General features: G+C 49.5%; 1 protein-coding gene and 1 long non-coding RNA gene across 2 annotated transcripts; both read left to right on the forward strand.

Annotated features, from left to right (window-relative positions):
• Positions 1-1,916: 1,916 nt before the first annotated feature.
• On the forward strand, positions 1,917-11,528 carry SERPINA9 (serpin family A member 9). The gene is made up of 4 exons (XM_029951901.1): positions 1,917-2,554; positions 6,801-7,074; positions 9,202-9,349; positions 10,698-11,528. Exons 1-4 carry the CDS (start codon positions 1,924-1,926, stop codon positions 10,899-10,901), a joined length of 1,257 nt encoding a protein of 418 aa, XP_029807761.1. The 5' UTR covers positions 1,917-1,923; the 3' UTR covers positions 10,902-11,528.
• An 845-nt stretch (positions 11,529-12,373) lies between these two features.
• On the forward strand, positions 12,374-13,892 carry LOC115302807. Its single transcript, XR_003913643.1, has 2 exons — positions 12,374-12,562; positions 13,614-13,892. It is a non-coding gene; the product is annotated as an uncharacterized LOC115302807 (long non-coding RNA).
• The last annotated feature ends 2,629 nt before the right edge of the window (positions 13,893-16,521 follow it).

Consider the following 16,521-nt stretch of genomic DNA (forward strand, 5'->3'; position numbering starts at 1 on the left):
GGCCTGGGAGACCGAAGGGACAGACAGAGGGGGACAGTGGTGGGGGGTGGGGAGAGGCGAAGGGTGCAAGGAGGTTGATTTTTTAAAATTTTTTATATTTTATTTATTTTTGAGACAGAGAGAGACAGAGCATGAGTGGCAGAGGGGCAGAGAGAGAGGGAGACACAGAATCTGAAACAGACTCTGGGCTCTGAGCTGTCAGCACAGAGCCTGAAGTGGGGCTTGAACCCACGAACTGTGAGATCATGACCTGAGCCAAAGTTGGCCGCCCGACCGACTGAGCCACCCAGGCATCCCTGGAGGTTGGCTTTTAAAAGCCTAATGAACAAGCTTTTGTCAGAGCCTTACCTCAAGAGCATAAGGATCTGCCCCTTGAGGCCCATGGCCACAGACCCCAGGTCACCACCCCAGGGCTCAGAGAGAAGCAGCGGCTTGCCGAAGGTCAGGGCCATGAGGGACCAAGACATTTACTAGTTGATGCCCTGATGGGGCTACTGGTCCAGGCCGGTCTCCCCTGCTCAGCCCAGGGCTTGGGGCGTGGACTCAGGTCTCTGGCAAGGCCGAGTCTGCTGATGGGGGTGTGGGTCCTCGGGGAGGTACCGCCCACTTTAGCAGGTGACCTGAGGGCCCCACCCCCACCCGCACCTGCTCAGAGAGGGACTCGGGCCCCTGCTGCTCTGTGGTGCCTCACCCCTGGGCACGGCTGGCTTTCTCATCCCTCAACCCCATCCCTTCCCACAGTCAGGAATATTCGGGGACAACAGGCCTGCCCTTCACCCTGCTTCTAAGCGAGGACCAAAAAATCACAACAGTGGCCACAAACAGGGGGCGGGGCCGGGGGAGGCAGCTGTGATGTCATGCCACGTGGCCGTGGCCGTGCTGGGTGTTACACAGACCATCTCACTTCTTCCTTGGAGCCCCCCCTCCACCATCTTTCACAGATGGGGGGAGGAGGACAGGCGGGGAGGACAGCAGGGCTTGTGCGAGGCCACCTCGGACACGGAGCTCCGAGGTCGTGCTCAGGCTCTGGCCCCTGCCTGGCTGTCCACATCACGGGCCCCTGCTGCTAATGACAGTCCCGCTCCGGAAACTTTAAAGATCTGAGTGGCCCGATGAAACCGACTCCTACAGCACCCTGTCTGGAAATAGAGGGGTGCTGCCGGGAAGAGTACAAAGTGGCAAGTTTTTGCAGAAAGAGGGCTTGGAGAAGGGGCTTAACAGGAGAAAAGGATTGCTCTGGGGCCAGGCGTCTCCTCCTGGGGGAAAGGCAGCGGGTCTCCCCATGCAGATGGCCTGATCCTCCTTTGGCCTGATGGAAAAAATGTATTTTTTTTTAACGTTTATTTATTTTTGCGAGAGATAGAGCACAAGTGAGGGAGGGGCAGAGAGAGGGAGACACAGAATCCGAAGCAGGCTCCAGGCTCTGAGCTGTCCTCCCGGAGCCCGAGTGGGCTCGAACCCACCTACGTGAGATCGCGACCTGAGCTGACGTTGGCCGCTTGACTGACTGAGCCCCCCAGGTGCCCCTGGTGGAAAAATTCCTGACTGACTGGTCAAGACTTTAGTTCAGGGGAAAGTTAAAATTGTGCTTGGATCAGGTTATAAGCCCAGCTGGGAACTCGGGGTAAGTGACAGCATGTGGGTCTGTGGCTTCCTCTTTGACGCCACCCAAGCTCACACACAGCCCCCCATGCCTGTCTGAGGCCTGTTTACTTGTTTGTGAAACAAAGACAACAATAATATCTGGATGGGGGGAGTTGCGAGACCCCACGAGGTTATGTGATAGCTTTGTCAACCGTCCAGTGTGGCCCCGTTCCTTCGCTCATGGGATGGGGTGTCGTGAGGCCCCTGATTCCAGGCTGGATGCTCAGCTTACTTCCCTCGGTGGTTCTTTCCTCTCCTGCAGACTTACTTCGTCCCACAATGGCATCTTCCTTTTATCGACTTTTCCTAGTGGTCAGCGTCTGTGCTCCCGTCTACTGTGTACCCCCCTCCAGCATCCCCAGCCAACGCCCCCCCTGCCCCGCCCCCACAAGGAGCCCCGCTACCTCCCAGGCATCTTCCAGCAACACCAACTTCGCCTTCCGCCTCTACCAAAGGCTGGTTTTGAAGGCGCCGGGTCAGAACATCTTCTTCTCCCCGCTGAGTATTTCTGCTTCCCTAGCCATGCTCTCCCTCGGCGCCCGCTCAGCCACCAAGACCCAGATCCTGCAGAGCCTGGGGTTCAACCTCACACACGTGCCGGAGTCTGCCATCCACCAGGCCTTCCAGCACCTGCTACACTCACTCCGTGTCCCCAGCAAAGACTTGGACTTGAGGGTGGGGAGTGTCCTCTTCGTCAAAAAGGAGCTGCCCCTACAGACAAATTTCTTGGACAACGTCAGGAGGCTGTATGAGTCGAAAGTCTTTTCCACAGATTTCTCTAGGACCACCACCGCCCGGAAGACGATCAACAGCTATGTGGAGAAGGAGACCAAAGGGAAGGTCGTAGACTTAATCCAAGACCTTGAACCTCTGACGGCCATGGTCCTGGTGAATCACATTTTCTTTAAAGGTAAGGCTCTGAGAGGCTGACTTTGATGTTAATGTTATTTCTTTTTACTGTTCCCCTCCCCGCATTGAATAAGCAAGCTAGACAAGCCCTAGAGAGCACGGCGAAGTAATGGGAAGGCTGAGTTTTGAATCAGCTTTGTAACAAGCTGGCTCCATGACCATGGATACCTCCTGCTCTCTCTCCTAGCTTGAGTTTATCGATTAAACTCAGCTCTGTGTCTGGATAGCCCGATTATGTGTCCTGAGAGGCTGACACTGGCCTCAGTGGGAAGCCACGAAAAAAATCTTCTGGAAACTAGCTTGTGAGTAAGGACCTCATCTCTTGCTACCAGCAGCTGCCCCTGTGTCCCCTGAAGATTTTCAAGGAGAGATACAGAGTTCTCTGACAACCCAGCTTAAGAAGCAAATCCAAAAGTGAGAGCACTTTTATAGGTGTGCAAGTGTAGACAGGCCAAGTTGACTGCCATTCACATCCCCCAGGCATCTGTCTCGAGCTTTACAGTTTGCAAAGACACCGTGCTGCCGCAGAATGGATGTGGACTTTGAAGTCAGACAGCCCTGGGTTTGGATTCCATCTCTGCCCCTGACTTACTCCAGGATCCTGGCCATGTGCCTGATGTGTGAGGCTCTCTTAACTGGATGGATGATGATAAAACCAGCATTGTGCGCTGGTGCTGGACTCCCGGGCAGAGTTGTCATGGATGCTATTGTGTCATCCCTCCCTGCTTCTCCTCTCTCTCCTTCCCTTCCTGTCTCCCTCCTGCCACCCACACACCCCCCATTTATCTTTCCCTCTATGCACCTGCTCATCTTTCCACCCATTTCTCCATCTATTTTGCAAGGAGGGAGGGGAACGAAAAAGAATCAATATGCCACGAGCCCCTATTATGTATACATTGTTCTATTAATTTAATCTTATTTCTTATTGAAATATAAGTCACATACCACAAAGTCCACCGTGTTAAATTGTACAATTCCGTGGGCTTTCTTTTTAGCATATCCACAAGCTTGTGCAAATATGTCCACTATGTAATTCCAGAACATTTTCATCACCTCAACAAGAGATCCCCGGTCCACGAGCACTCACTCTTCATTTACGTTCTTCCCCAGAAACAAGAATATACTTTTTGTTTCTATAGATTTGCCTATTCTGGACATTATATATAAATAGAATCATGTAACATGTGCAGGGTTTGTGGGGATACAGTTTTCCATTCCGTATACCAAGAAGCATGATTGCAGGATTGTTTGGCAAAAATATGTTTGGTTTGGAAAGAAATCACCAAAGTGTCTTCCAAAGTGGCGGTGCCATTTTTGCATCTGTCCCAGCAGCATGTGAGAGTTCCTGTTTTTCCACATCCTCACCAACATTTGGTGTCGTCAGTCTTCTCGATTTGGGCCATGTGAATGGGTGTTTTGTTGATATCTCATTGCTGTTCCAGTTCGCATTTCCCTGGTGACATATGATATGGAACATCATTTCATCTTTATCCACCATCTGCGTATCTTTCTTGACAAGGTATCTGTCAAGGTGGCTAGCCCACTTTTTTAATCCACTTACTTGTTTTCTTATTGTTACATTTTAAGAGTTCTTAGTATATTTTGGATAACAGTCTTTTCTCAGGTGCATCTTTTACAAATATTTTCTCCTAATCTGTCACTTGGCTTTTCATTCTCTTGACATCGTCTTTCATTGAGGAAGTTCTCCCCCCTTTATTCCTAGTTTACTAAGAATAAATAGTTTTATTGTGAATGGTGTTGGATTTTGTCAAATGCTTTTGCTTCATCTATTGATATGATTAATTTTTCTTGCTTAGCTTCTTGATATGATGACTTGTATTAATTTATTTTCAAATGATAAACGCCATTTGGTTGTAGTGTATAACTATTTTTATACATTATCAGACTTGACTTGCTAATATTTTGTGGAGGATTTTTACATCTATGTTCATAAGAGACATTGGTCTGTAGTTTTCCTTCCTTGCAATGTCTTTATCTGATTTTGGCATTAAAGTAATGCTGGCTTGATAGAACAGGTTAGAAAGTATTTTCTCTGTTTCTATCCTCTGAAAGAGATTGTAAGGAATTGGTATAATTTCTTTCTTAGATGCTTGGTGGAATTCACTAGTAAATCTGTCTGGACCTGGTATTTCTTGTTTTGGAAGGTTTTAATTATTGTCAATTTCTTTGATAGATATAGACCTATTCATATTGTCTATTTATTCTTATGTAAGTTTTGGAAAATTGGAATATTTCATCTAGGTTATCAAATTTGTGGGCATAAAATTGTTTGTAGTATTCCTTTATTTACATTTAATGTCCACAAGATTTAATGCAGTTACTTCTTTTATTTCTTATGTTAGCAGATTGCTTTTCTTGTGTACAGCCCATACTGTTTTTTTTAATTTTTTAATGTTTTTATTTATTTTTGAGAGAGAGACAAAGTGACCAGGGGAGGTTCAGAGAGAGAGGGAGACACAGGATCTGAAGACAGGCTCCAGGATCTGAGCTAGCTCTCAGCACAGATCCCGATGTAGGGCTCGAACCCACAAACCATGAGATCATGACCTAAGCCAAAGTCAGACACTTATCCAACTAAGCCACCTAGGTGCCTCAGCCCATACTTTATGTCTCATACTTTTTTGCAAAATCTGGATTTTTTAAATAATTTAATGTCACAGCTCTGAAAATCAGCTTCACCATCTCCCAAGAATGTGTTGTTTTTGCTTGATGCAGTAGTTGTTTCTTGAGTGTCCTTTCTGAACTAATTCTTTAAAGTCTATACTTTGTCATGTGCGGCCACCAAAGTGTCTTCTTTGGTTGGTTGAGTGGTTAGCTACGATTGGGCAGAGATTTAAGTGCTTGGAACAAACAATCTAGGCTTTGCTGACGACTCTTGTGTCGTGGTAGGGTGTGTTATTAACCCTCAGCCAGGCACTTTATACCTCTGACTCGGTCTTCACTTTGTGTTTCTGAGGACCCTGCAGCCATAGTGAGAATTTAGAGCCTTCTCGTACTTTTTCTCAAATATGCATACAGCTTTACACATGCATGAAGTCTCTAAATCCCCAGTATGTACATTGGAGATTGCCAAAGCTCCAATGGACACTTTATTCCTCAGCTTTTCTTCCTAGAATTTTGTATCATTTTGTTGTTGTTTGTCCCATCTGTTATGCTCACTCAGGCAACCACGAAACTAAAACATTTGTCTATAATTGTTTCTAACAAAAATTTCCAGCCCCCTGAGGTGAAGGCTTTAAGCACTGACTGTTCACCGGTTAACTACTTGACAGGCCAAGTAATAGTAATTCTTTGAAAATGAGTCTTTGAAAGACCTCCAGATCAGTTCCTCTCCCCATGGTAGTGGGGAATACAGGCTGCTATTTTTCAAGGCTACTGCTGAGCTAGAGAGTAGAGGACAGGATTGGCCCAAGTTAAAACAACCACAAAATGGACTGTTCTCATTGAGATTCAGCCATTTTTCTTGAATTAACTCTCCCTAGGTTGCTATAAGCCTTTGATTAATTTCCAGAATTCCAAAAGAATTGATTCTGAATATTTTTGCCAGTTTTCTTTATCGTCTTTATGGAAGGGTGACTATGCAAAGGTCCTTACTCTTGTCATTTCTTGCAGATGCCACCCCCACCCCTACCCCCAGCCTGTCCTGTTAACCTGTTTGATGTAGTCTATTGTTTGCCCCAACTGTTACCTACTGCCTCAGGCAGCTGCAAAACTTATCACTGCCTGTGACTAATTTCCTCTGAGGAAGAGGCTTTTTGCATTGGTTGAGCTCCAGATCAGATCAAATACACACAGTTTTGCAAATGATGCCTCCCAGGGAAGCACAAGACAGGTCAAATAACAGTACTTTGGGATTGAGTCTTTGAAACGGTTCCAGCCCTACTTTTTCCCTCCTGTGGCTGCCAGGTTGCTGGGTTTCACTGGAAATGCACACTATTATTTTTCAAGTCTCCTGAAGAGCTAGGACATGGGGAATGGAACTAGGGCAAGTTAAAATACCATAAAGTCCACCTTCTTACCAAGATTTAGCCACTTTACTTTAATAAACCGTTTCCTAATTTGCTGAAAGAGTTTGGTTAATTTCTAGAGCTCTAAAGAAGTTTGTTCTGATCATTGTTGGCAATTTTCCCATTGCTTTTATGGAAAAGAGGGTCTTCAGAGATCTTTACTTCATCATTTTTGCTGATTGCACTTGGACATAAAGACCTCTTTTCTCTCTGTGCCAGCCAAGTGGGAGAAGCCCTTTAACCCTGGATATACAAGAAAGAGCTCTTCATTCCTGGTGGGCCAGAAGACCACTGTGAAAGTCCCCATGATGCACCAGGTGGAAGAATTTGCTTTTGGGGTGGATCCAGAGCTGAACTGCTCTGTGCTGCAGATGATCTACAGCGGCAACACCGTGGCCCTCCTTGTCCTCCCTGGCCTGGGCAAGATGAGGCAGCTGGAACAGGCCTTGTCAGCCAGGACACTGAGGCGATGGAGCCTCTTACTCCGGAAGAGGTGGGAATCGGTGTCAATTTCCAGGCTCCTGAAACACATGATGGTGTACATCCAAGAATGAGGGAAAGGATGGGGCCGTACATCCAAGGATAGCAGCTGTTGAGTAATTGCTCCTGCAGATTGAGTGGCAGCTGCATGCCAGGTAGTGAACTTGGTGCTGTGCATGTGTGTTCCCACGTGAACTTCACAGCCACCTGACAGGTGAAGAGCACTGTCACCCCCATCCACACATAACCAAGTAGAGGCTGAGAAGGGAGATGGATTGCCCACAGCCATGTAGCTAATATGTCCCTGCTGTTATGTCATTACAGCTATTCTGCACCAGCAGAACTCATTCTAATAGCCCATCCAATATTAAACTCCATAGAATCGTTCCATAAAAATAAACAAGCAAAGAAAGCATTGATGCTTACCTACAAAGTGAGGATAATAATATTACTGAGCCCATAAGTTGTCGAAAAGATAAGTTACTATGTATAAAGCACTTACTAACTAGTTCTTTCTTTTCCTTTTATTTTAAGTTTATTGATTTATTTGAGAGCGAGAGAGAGAATGAGCTGGGGAGGGGCAGAGAGAGAGGGTGAGAAAGAAAGCGTCAGGCTCCACACTGTGAGTGCAGAGCCCAATGTGGGGCTTGAATCCAAGAACAACAAGATCATGACCTGAGCTGAAATTAAGGGTCATTCACTTAACCAAACGAGACACCCAGGGACTCCAGATTATTATTAGTTCTGTAAGTATTATGGAGAGTGTCAAAAGGATATTAACCATAAGATACAAAAGTATATAAAGCCTTATAAACATTCTCTTAGCAATATATTCTTGACATTGTTGGCATCATTCCCAGGTGCCCACAGTCCAAGAGGAGAAAAGACAGCATCGGGATAACTATAATTCAAGAAAGACAAAGATCAATGCTCAGGGGGAGGCAAGCAAAGTGCTAGTGAGCTTCAGAGCAAAGAGAGATCAGTTGTAGCTGAGATGGAAGGAAGGCTTCAAGGAGATGGTGCATCTGAGTCAGGAGCATAGATGGGACATGAAGAGACCGGTAGGTCATAGAGGCTCAGGAAGACCACCTTTGGCAAAGGAAACAGCCCTGGCAAAGAGGTGAAGGTGCGAATTAAGGAACACTGTTGGATCCTTCAGAGGTTTCTTCTCTTCTCTGACTGCAACCAGGGCTGGACAAAGCAGACAGCACGGAGGCTGGGGCAGGGTCAGTCTACAAAGAGCAGCAGACAGAGCAGGGAGGAGATGGCCAGGCGGGTGCAGGCAAAGTAACAGGGAAGAGAGAGCTGTCCATTGTGCTGATGCCCATCAATGAGGATTTGAGTGTCCATCCAACACTTTTGTGCTTTCAGTTTCGTGACTCACCAAATACATGACCTTGTACAAAGCATTAAAAGTAAGTTCTGACATTTTTAAAATGGAAATGAATATAACTGTCTGGGACAATGCCTGACACATAGTAAATGCTCAGAAAACACAAGCTGTTCACTCTTGGTTCAGGAAAATTATTGACAAGGAAGAAAAACTTACATTGACCTGTAGGGACGTGTTCCGTGTAGTAGCCCCTGTCATTATGTAAATTTAAATTAGATAAAATGAGGTAAAACAAAAATGTTTTTTGCTCATTGACACTAGCCACATTTAAGCTGCTCATTATAACCCTGTGTGGCTAGTGGATAAAATAGGGAACAGCACAAATAGAGAATATTTCCACCCTTGCAGAAAGTTCTGTTGACTCTGCTGCTCTTGGAGGTTAGCAGGGTTTGTCTCAGGAAGGGCTGGGGTTGGGGGACACGCTGGGCCAGGGAGGGCAGACACACTTCCATCACTGCCTGGCGCCTCCATTGGTCTGTGCCTCAGTCTCCCTTGCTGGACTGCTGTGTATTCTCTGTCCCTTCCTTCATTAAGGCACCCCCTTTCATGTCATTTATCTTCAGGGCCAGACTTGCTCATCTAAGGGGCTTTGCCTCCAGAGCTACCTGGCTTGGTTGTCAGGGATGCACTGACTACTTTAGCAGCAATCCCTAGAGGAAGAACAGAGTCTCCCAAAAGGCCACCTAGAAGCAGAGATAGAGACCAAGGGGGCTGTGACCTCACTTTTCCTTTTCTCCATCTCCACAGGTGGCTAGAGGTGTTCATTCCAAAATTTTCCATTTCTGCATCCTATGACCTGGAAACCATCCTCCCGAAGATGGGCATCTGGGATGCCTTTAATGAAAACGCAGATTTTTCTGGAATCACAAAGACAGGCTTCCTGCAGCTTTCCAAAGTGAGTTGGTTTACAGGAATGTTTGCCTGAGCAGGAAGAGTGGGAAGAGCCTCCAACGCCTAATGAAGCTCTCACATCTCACTGATAAGGAAACAGACCCTGAGAGGCACCGTAACTTCTCTGGGGCAGAAGGAGGGACGGGTTTCATGGCTGCCAGGCCGGGTTGTGGCTTTATGGCCATCACACCTCTGATACACAGGCAACTTTTATCTCTCTTCAAACAAACGTTCCTCAGGTCCAACCACACAGTTCTCTGAAAATCAGGCCTGTCCTGGGAAAGTAGCATGGCTACCTCGATACACATGCAGCTGAGCAAGTGGCCACCTGGCATTTGACCTTGGCCCCCTGCAGTCTGGGTCCTCACACTGCAGTCTAGCCTACTGCCTGTGGGCCATTAGCACCCTGTAGATGGGTTGTGTTGGGCCTCCAGTGTTAAAAAGAAAGAGAGAGCCAACTTCTAACATGTAGGATGTTGTACCTGAAATTACAGATTTCTGATTTCTTGAAACAAATCACAGAGTCCAGGTCCCACATGGCAACAGTGAGCCCAACCCCCTACATAGCATCCACCAGCCGGAGCTGAGCCATGAGTATCCCTTTTAGGGACAGTGGACCCTCCATGTGCCTGGTGGACTCCCTGCTCTTACAAGCGGTCTCCCCGTCTAGTCCCTGTCTGCTTATGGGTTTCTGATCCCTGACTTAAAAATATATTTTGATAATACATTATAATGGACAGAAGTGGTCCTGGATCATGGAAAGGGACCTTTGTCATTGGTGTCTGAGGAAAGAATGTACAAGTCCCGATGGGACTTCTCCCATTATGTGTTTATATGCACATCTGAACAACAGTGACTGTAAATGTCAGGAGTTCTCAGGCCCCCTGAAGCTTGGAAGAACATGAGCCCCTGGGTAAATCTCTTATCTAGGAGACCCAGAGGGATCCAGTACCTCATAACACCTCCCTATGTCTCCAGGGCACCCATGTAGCAGTACAATCACACACAGACTTGGTGTGATCTCCCTTAATCCACCGATGACTCTGTGGGATAACCCTTCCAGAGATTTGGAGGGTGAAGCCTGCAGCATCTAAATAACTTTTGCAACAATAAGTGGCAGAGCTGGAACTCAAACCTAGGTCTTTCTGTGTGAATTTGTAACCACTCAACTCCACGCTTAGAAGCCAGTTGATCGGTATAACAGCAACCACAAACCTAATGCCAGGCTTCCGTCCTATGTAAGCTTGAAGCCCCTCAAGGGGGGCATCGCCATTCCCAGCAGAACCCCAAAGTTCAGTTACATAACGGTGCCCCCCCCCGGAGACCACTGACATTTGTTTTTCCCTTGGCAGGCTGCCCACAAGGCTGTGCTGGACGTCAGCGAGGAGGGGACGGAGGCTGCAGCAGCCACCGCCACCAAGCTCATAGTCCGGTCAAAGGACGGCCCTTCTCACACCGTCATCCGCTTCAATAGGTCTTTCTTGCTGCTGCTGATAAACAGAGCCACAGAGGCCATTCTCTTCCTAGGGAAAGTTGAAAATCCCACTAAATCCTAGGTGGAAAGATCCTGCCGGCTGAGAACCTGTTGAAAATGTCCAGGAAACAAACCACTTTGTATAATGCTCCCCGTGTGGCTTTAGGACATGTCCCCTCCTGCTCTGAGGGTCCCCTTGACCCCAGCAGAGCTGCATTTTCTGCTGGGATGCCACCTTTAAGACTCAGTCATCAGATCAGCAGAGATCATGGTCACAAACAAAAGCTCATTAACCCCCAATCAGTGCTCTACAAATCCAAGCAACTAGCTTCATGGATGTTTCTGGTTGGCATATTCCCATTCCTCAGAGCCCCTGGGAATGCTAATATGCAGGTCAGTCACCTTTATTACAGAATTATTGTAATAAACTCAACAAACCTAATGTGTGAATTCAGCCAAGAACAATGCTGGCGCATGCCCTCAGGGCCCTAATGTGATAATGGTTTGTCCGGGAAGTCCCAGTGGCCTGGTTGTCGTGAGGTGATATTTCAGTGGCTGCATGGATTCATTCATTCATTTCAACAGAAACTCACTGAGGATCTAGTAGGTGCTGGGAGTGAATCAGATGGACAACATCCCTGGACTCCTGGGCCTAGACAGGGGTGACTGACCACAACCAAACCTATAAACAAATAAACAGTGGAGGGCACCGGGGTGGCTCAGGTCATGATCTCGCGGTTTGTGGGTTTGAGCCTTGTGTCAGGCTTTGTGCTGACAGCTCAGAACCTAGAGCCTGTTTTAGATCCTCTGTCTCCCTCTATCTCTGCGTGTGCCCCTCCCCTGCTCATGCTCTGTCTGTCTCTCTCTCAGAAATAAACATTAAAAATTTAAAAATTAAAAATTAAAAAAAAAAGAATGTTGGAGACTGTGGAGGCAGAGAACAGAGCGGCGATTGCCAGAGTGGAGTGGGGCAGGGCAAGTGCTTCTGTGAACACGAGGCCTGGGTAGGCAGTGAGCAGGCACGTGGGGGCAGAAAGAGGTCCTTGTGACTGGCGTGGCAGAACCCGGCTCAGAGAGGGTCAGGGACGTCAGCGTTGCTGGCTGAAGATAGAGGCCCGGGTTTGGTAGGGAGTTCCACTGAGCCAGTTGGAGGAAGATGGAGGGCTTGTGTCTGGGTGGAGTGACCTGTCTGGAGTGGGTGTCTCGGCTCTCCAGCGAGGCCTTGGCAGGTCTGTACAAACAGGAGAGCAGAGCGCAGACACAATGAACCACAGGGGCTCCCTGGGGCCAACGCCGGGTTCTCGTGTTGGAGAATGTTCTAAGTATTCTCCTATGGCGGGCTCCCACACTGACCTTCAGAGTGCTGCCCGCACCAAACTTAGCCACACGCACAATGCTCTGCCCACAAAACCAGGGTGAGGAGCCAGCTATGTCCTCTGAGGGGCCCCTGGGGAGGACCGGCTCTGTGCACATACAGGGCACAGCCCTATGACGCACACAGGAAGTGGCGGGCGTGAGGCACCGGGGAAAGTCACGTCTCCTGTGCCCAACTACTGGCTCCGTGGCCATCGGGAGCCCCCAGGAGTCGGGGGTGGCTGGGGGCCGCCAGCCTCCTTCCCCACCGCCTTGCCCCCAGGGGGCCCGTGATCGGGAAAGCCAGCCTCGGCTGCACTCCCGCGCCCATTCAGACCTGCGTTAGCAAGCAGGGGCAAGGACAGTCATGAAACTGATTTTGCCAGCTTGGTGAGCTCTCGGTTCTCTCTGGTGTTTTGAAACATGTGCAGGACTTGTTTAAATCAGATACGGTCAGAGGACAGACCCAGACCAGCTGCCTCTAGAAGGAGCTGTGTCACCCACAATTCCCAAGAGAGAAGGCGGTCCGCACGCAGGGTCACATGCTGGAGCCCCGGCGGAGGTCAGGAGGCAGGAGGAACAGGGAAAGATGGACACCACCTTCATCGCTGCAGCGCGGAGCAGTGGTTAGGAGGGAACAACACCCCGTTGGGCAGGAGGCGAGTCATGGACGCCGAGGCTGTGGCTGGAGGGCTTGTCATCGGTTTCTCGAGAACACGGCAATCCTGCGGCGGCGGCGAAAAGCTTCAGGCGTCAGTCTGACGCATGATTTAAATTTTGTTTTATGTCTTTTATTTACTTTTTGAGAGACAGAGAGAGACAGCGCAAGCAGGGAGGGTCAGAGAGAGAGGGAGACACAGAATCAGAAGCAGGTTCCAGACTCTGAGCTAGCTTTCAGCGCAGAGCCCGATGCGGGGCTCGAACCCACAAACCGTGAGATCATGACCTGAGCCAAAGTCTGATGCTTAACCGACTGAGCCATCCAGGCGCCCCTCTGATACATGATTTAAAGATGCCAAGTTGAGGGCCGCCTGGGTGGCTCAGTGGGTTGAGTTTGACTTCAGCTCAGGGTGTGAGCTCACGGGGTTTTGCCTAAGCCTTCAGACCACCCCACTTCCCTCTGACCCCTAATCCCCCTTCTCCCATGTAAACACCCAAACTCCTGGAACCGTCTGTCTACACCAGGGGGAGAGCGAACTCAGCAATTAGTGTGAACCCCTCCCTGAGGCACCTGGCCTTGAAGGGCGGGTCAGACAGCCACGAGCCTTGGGTGTTTCTTCAGGAATGGGGGCTGGCTTTCCCCCACCTGCCCTCAGCCGTGGAGGCAGCTCGCCCCTGCCCTGGGCCGCGCTGGTCCAGCTGGGCACACGGCCCTCACCTGCTCTTGAGCCAGCCGGGCGAGATCACTCCCAGAGCTGAGACGGGACCTGTTTCTCCCCAGGCGATGCATGAAGCCACAATGGAGGTGTGCAAGGAGGGCAAGACAGTCGCCCCCAAGGACATGGACTCAGATAATGCCACCCCCCTTCACGCATACGGCAACCCTCTTGGTGGTGAAATTCAACAGACCCTTCCTACTCGTGGAGGACTAGATGACTCAAAGAGCACTCCTCATGGGCAAAGTCTTCAACCCCACTGTTGAGTAGTGGCGGGACCAGGCTCCATGAAGCTGGAATCCAGGTGTTCCTGAATAAAGTGGATAAATTTCACTGCTATTGAATCCAAAGAAGCTGAGTCTGAGAACTGTGGTCTGAGAATGGAGTTGGGATGGGTCGTCTTTGCGGGTCTTCTGTCCCGGAACAGGGCAAGATAAGGATGGGGGGGTAAGGGACAGTTGATGGGTGCACCTTCTGTCCTAAGGACGGACATACGCAGGGCAGGGATCTGAGGGGTGTGAGCTGGGTGTGAGAGGGCCTCTTCTGGGTGTGGGTGTCTCGTTGGCATTGCGTCCTGCTCAGCCCAGCTGGCAGTCAGTGTCTGCCCCCTCATCCACCCTGCCAGGCAGCCCAGGCAGGAAGCTGGGGGTGCAGAGGCAGAGCCCTACCACAGACAGGAGGGGTCAGCACCCACAAATACCTCAGTGGGCTTCTGTGTGTCCATCCAGCTCCAAGGGGAAATAGGAAACCTAAGAAGGCAAAGGCCCCCAAACATGTTGGCAGAACCTTCTCTGTCCAGATCTCTTATGAGATAGTTATCATTGTTCCTCACAGGACGAGAAGTCAAATGGATGAGGTGGAAAGAGCCAGGAGGGTTGACCATGCACAGAATGGGGTGTGTGTGTGTGTGTGTGTGTGTGTGTGTGTGTGTGTAGGGGAGGCTGGGACTTGGATACTATCTGGCTGGCCATGACTTGCCTTGGACATATGATCATGGGGTCTGATGGTGGCAACAGAGGTCAGACCCAGAGGCCATGGACATCACTGGCAAAGACACTGAGCCGACAAGCTGACCCATGAGCGACATCCAGGAGGCTGGACCTCACCTGGGTGGGCTAGCTCGGTTTAGGAACCCAGAGAAGACTAGATCAGGGGGTGAAATAGAACTATGCAGGTAGAGAGCCAGGGGGCCATGCTGAACAGGCAAGGCCAGGGATGAGATTGGATTCCAAGAACAGGGCACAACAGGCAGCCATGTAAAGACCTGACCAAGTGGGGGCCACCTGGAGGCGAGGCATTAGATCTCGGAGCCAGGAGAGGGATGAGGGAGGCCAGAGCCAAAGAGTCCACTGCCAGTCCAGCCACGGTGCAGTTTAGGACAGGAAACACACGTTTTCCTTTCTGGGGATGATGTGACCTTGAGGGGACTCCATTTGTTACCAGAGGAGTCACATCTGGGCTTGTACTTTCCTTCATTTAATAAGTGTGTCCGAATGACCAAGAAAAGAGCATGCCATCTGTGTCCCACAATCTCCAAGAGAGGAGAGGCCTGGAGAAGTAGCTCAGGCAGGACGCTCAGCTGAGAGAAGAGCAGTAAGGTAGATGGTTCTAGAAAATGTGGAGGAAGTGATGTCGGCGGCATAAGCAGGTGGAGGGAGGCCTGGAGATCCCCGCTTGTGCGTGTTTCACATCCAAGCAGATCCTACGGCCAAAGCAGAGAGAGTGGTGCTCACAGAGGGGGCTGAGAGCCTTGTGTCCTACAGCGTGGAGGGTGTGCATGGAGAGGGTCGGGCCCTACGTGCTGAAGGGCACTCAGACACTGTCCAGCCCCGATGCCCTGCAAGCTAAAGGGTGTGCATGGAGAGGGTCGGGCCTGGGTGTCCCACACTAAATCGTGAAGGAAAATAAATATATATTGGCACATGTGAGAAAAAGGCTGGGGCAGGACTGAGAAGAATAGACATCCAGGTCAGTTCTTTTTTTTAAATTTTTGTTTTTATTTATTTTTGAGAGAGAGAGTGTGTGTGTGTGTGAGCCGGAGAGAGTCAGAAGAGAGGGAGACACAGAATCTGAAGACAGGCTCTAGGCTCTGAGCTAGCTGTCAGCACAGAGCCTGACGTGGGGCTCGAACCCATGAACCGTGACATCATGACCTGAGCCGAAGTCGGATGCTTAACCAACTGAGCCACCCAGGTGTCCCACCCAGGTCAGTTCTGCAGGCTCAGCAAGGCCCGGCTGTCCTGGTGTCACAGGAAACTGTGCCACCTCACAGATCTTGGTGCCGCAACACCTGATGCCTTCACGGGAGACCAGGATAGGCTTTATCCTGCCCGTGGCAATGAGCTAGTGTGATTCCAAGGCGAAGATGAAGATCACATGGGTTCACATCCCTGAAAGGGTGTCAGAGCGCACTTTCATGCTCTTTGACTCTGAGATGGGATGTACAGGTGAGGTGTCCATGCACCAAGGTCAAAGATTTTCACTCCAGGAAGGAAGGTAAGAATCCCCTAAGAGATGATGCTCAACCCCCTTTCCCATGGTTAATTTTGTGTCAACTCGGCTGGGCCAGGGCGGCCACATATGTAGTCAAACTTTGTTCTGGATGTTTCTGTGAAGGCGTTTTTGGAGGAGATTAATGTTTACATTGGGGGACTTTGGATAAAGCATAATGTCCTCTATGATGTGGGTGGGCCTTATCTAATCAGTTGAAGGTCCACTGACAGACAAGCAAAAGGGAATTCCACCAGCAGATGGCAGTAGTACTTGAACTACAACATCGGCTCATCCTGGTCTCCAGTTGATGGGCCCACGATGCAGATTTTGAACTTGCCATCCTCCATAACCTCCATAATCAGTTCTTTAGAATTTCTCTCCCTCTGTCTCTCTCTTTCTCTCTCCTCTCTCTCTCTCTCTCTCTTGCTCACTCACTCTCCCTTCTTCTTGCTCTTGCTCCCTGCTTGCTGTGGGCCAAGG

Source organism: Suricata suricatta, chromosome 9 (assembly GCF_006229205.1).
Source record: "Suricata suricatta isolate VVHF042 chromosome 9, meerkat_22Aug2017_6uvM2_HiC, whole genome shotgun sequence".
Taxonomy (NCBI): domain Eukaryota; kingdom Metazoa; phylum Chordata; class Mammalia; order Carnivora; family Herpestidae; genus Suricata; species Suricata suricatta.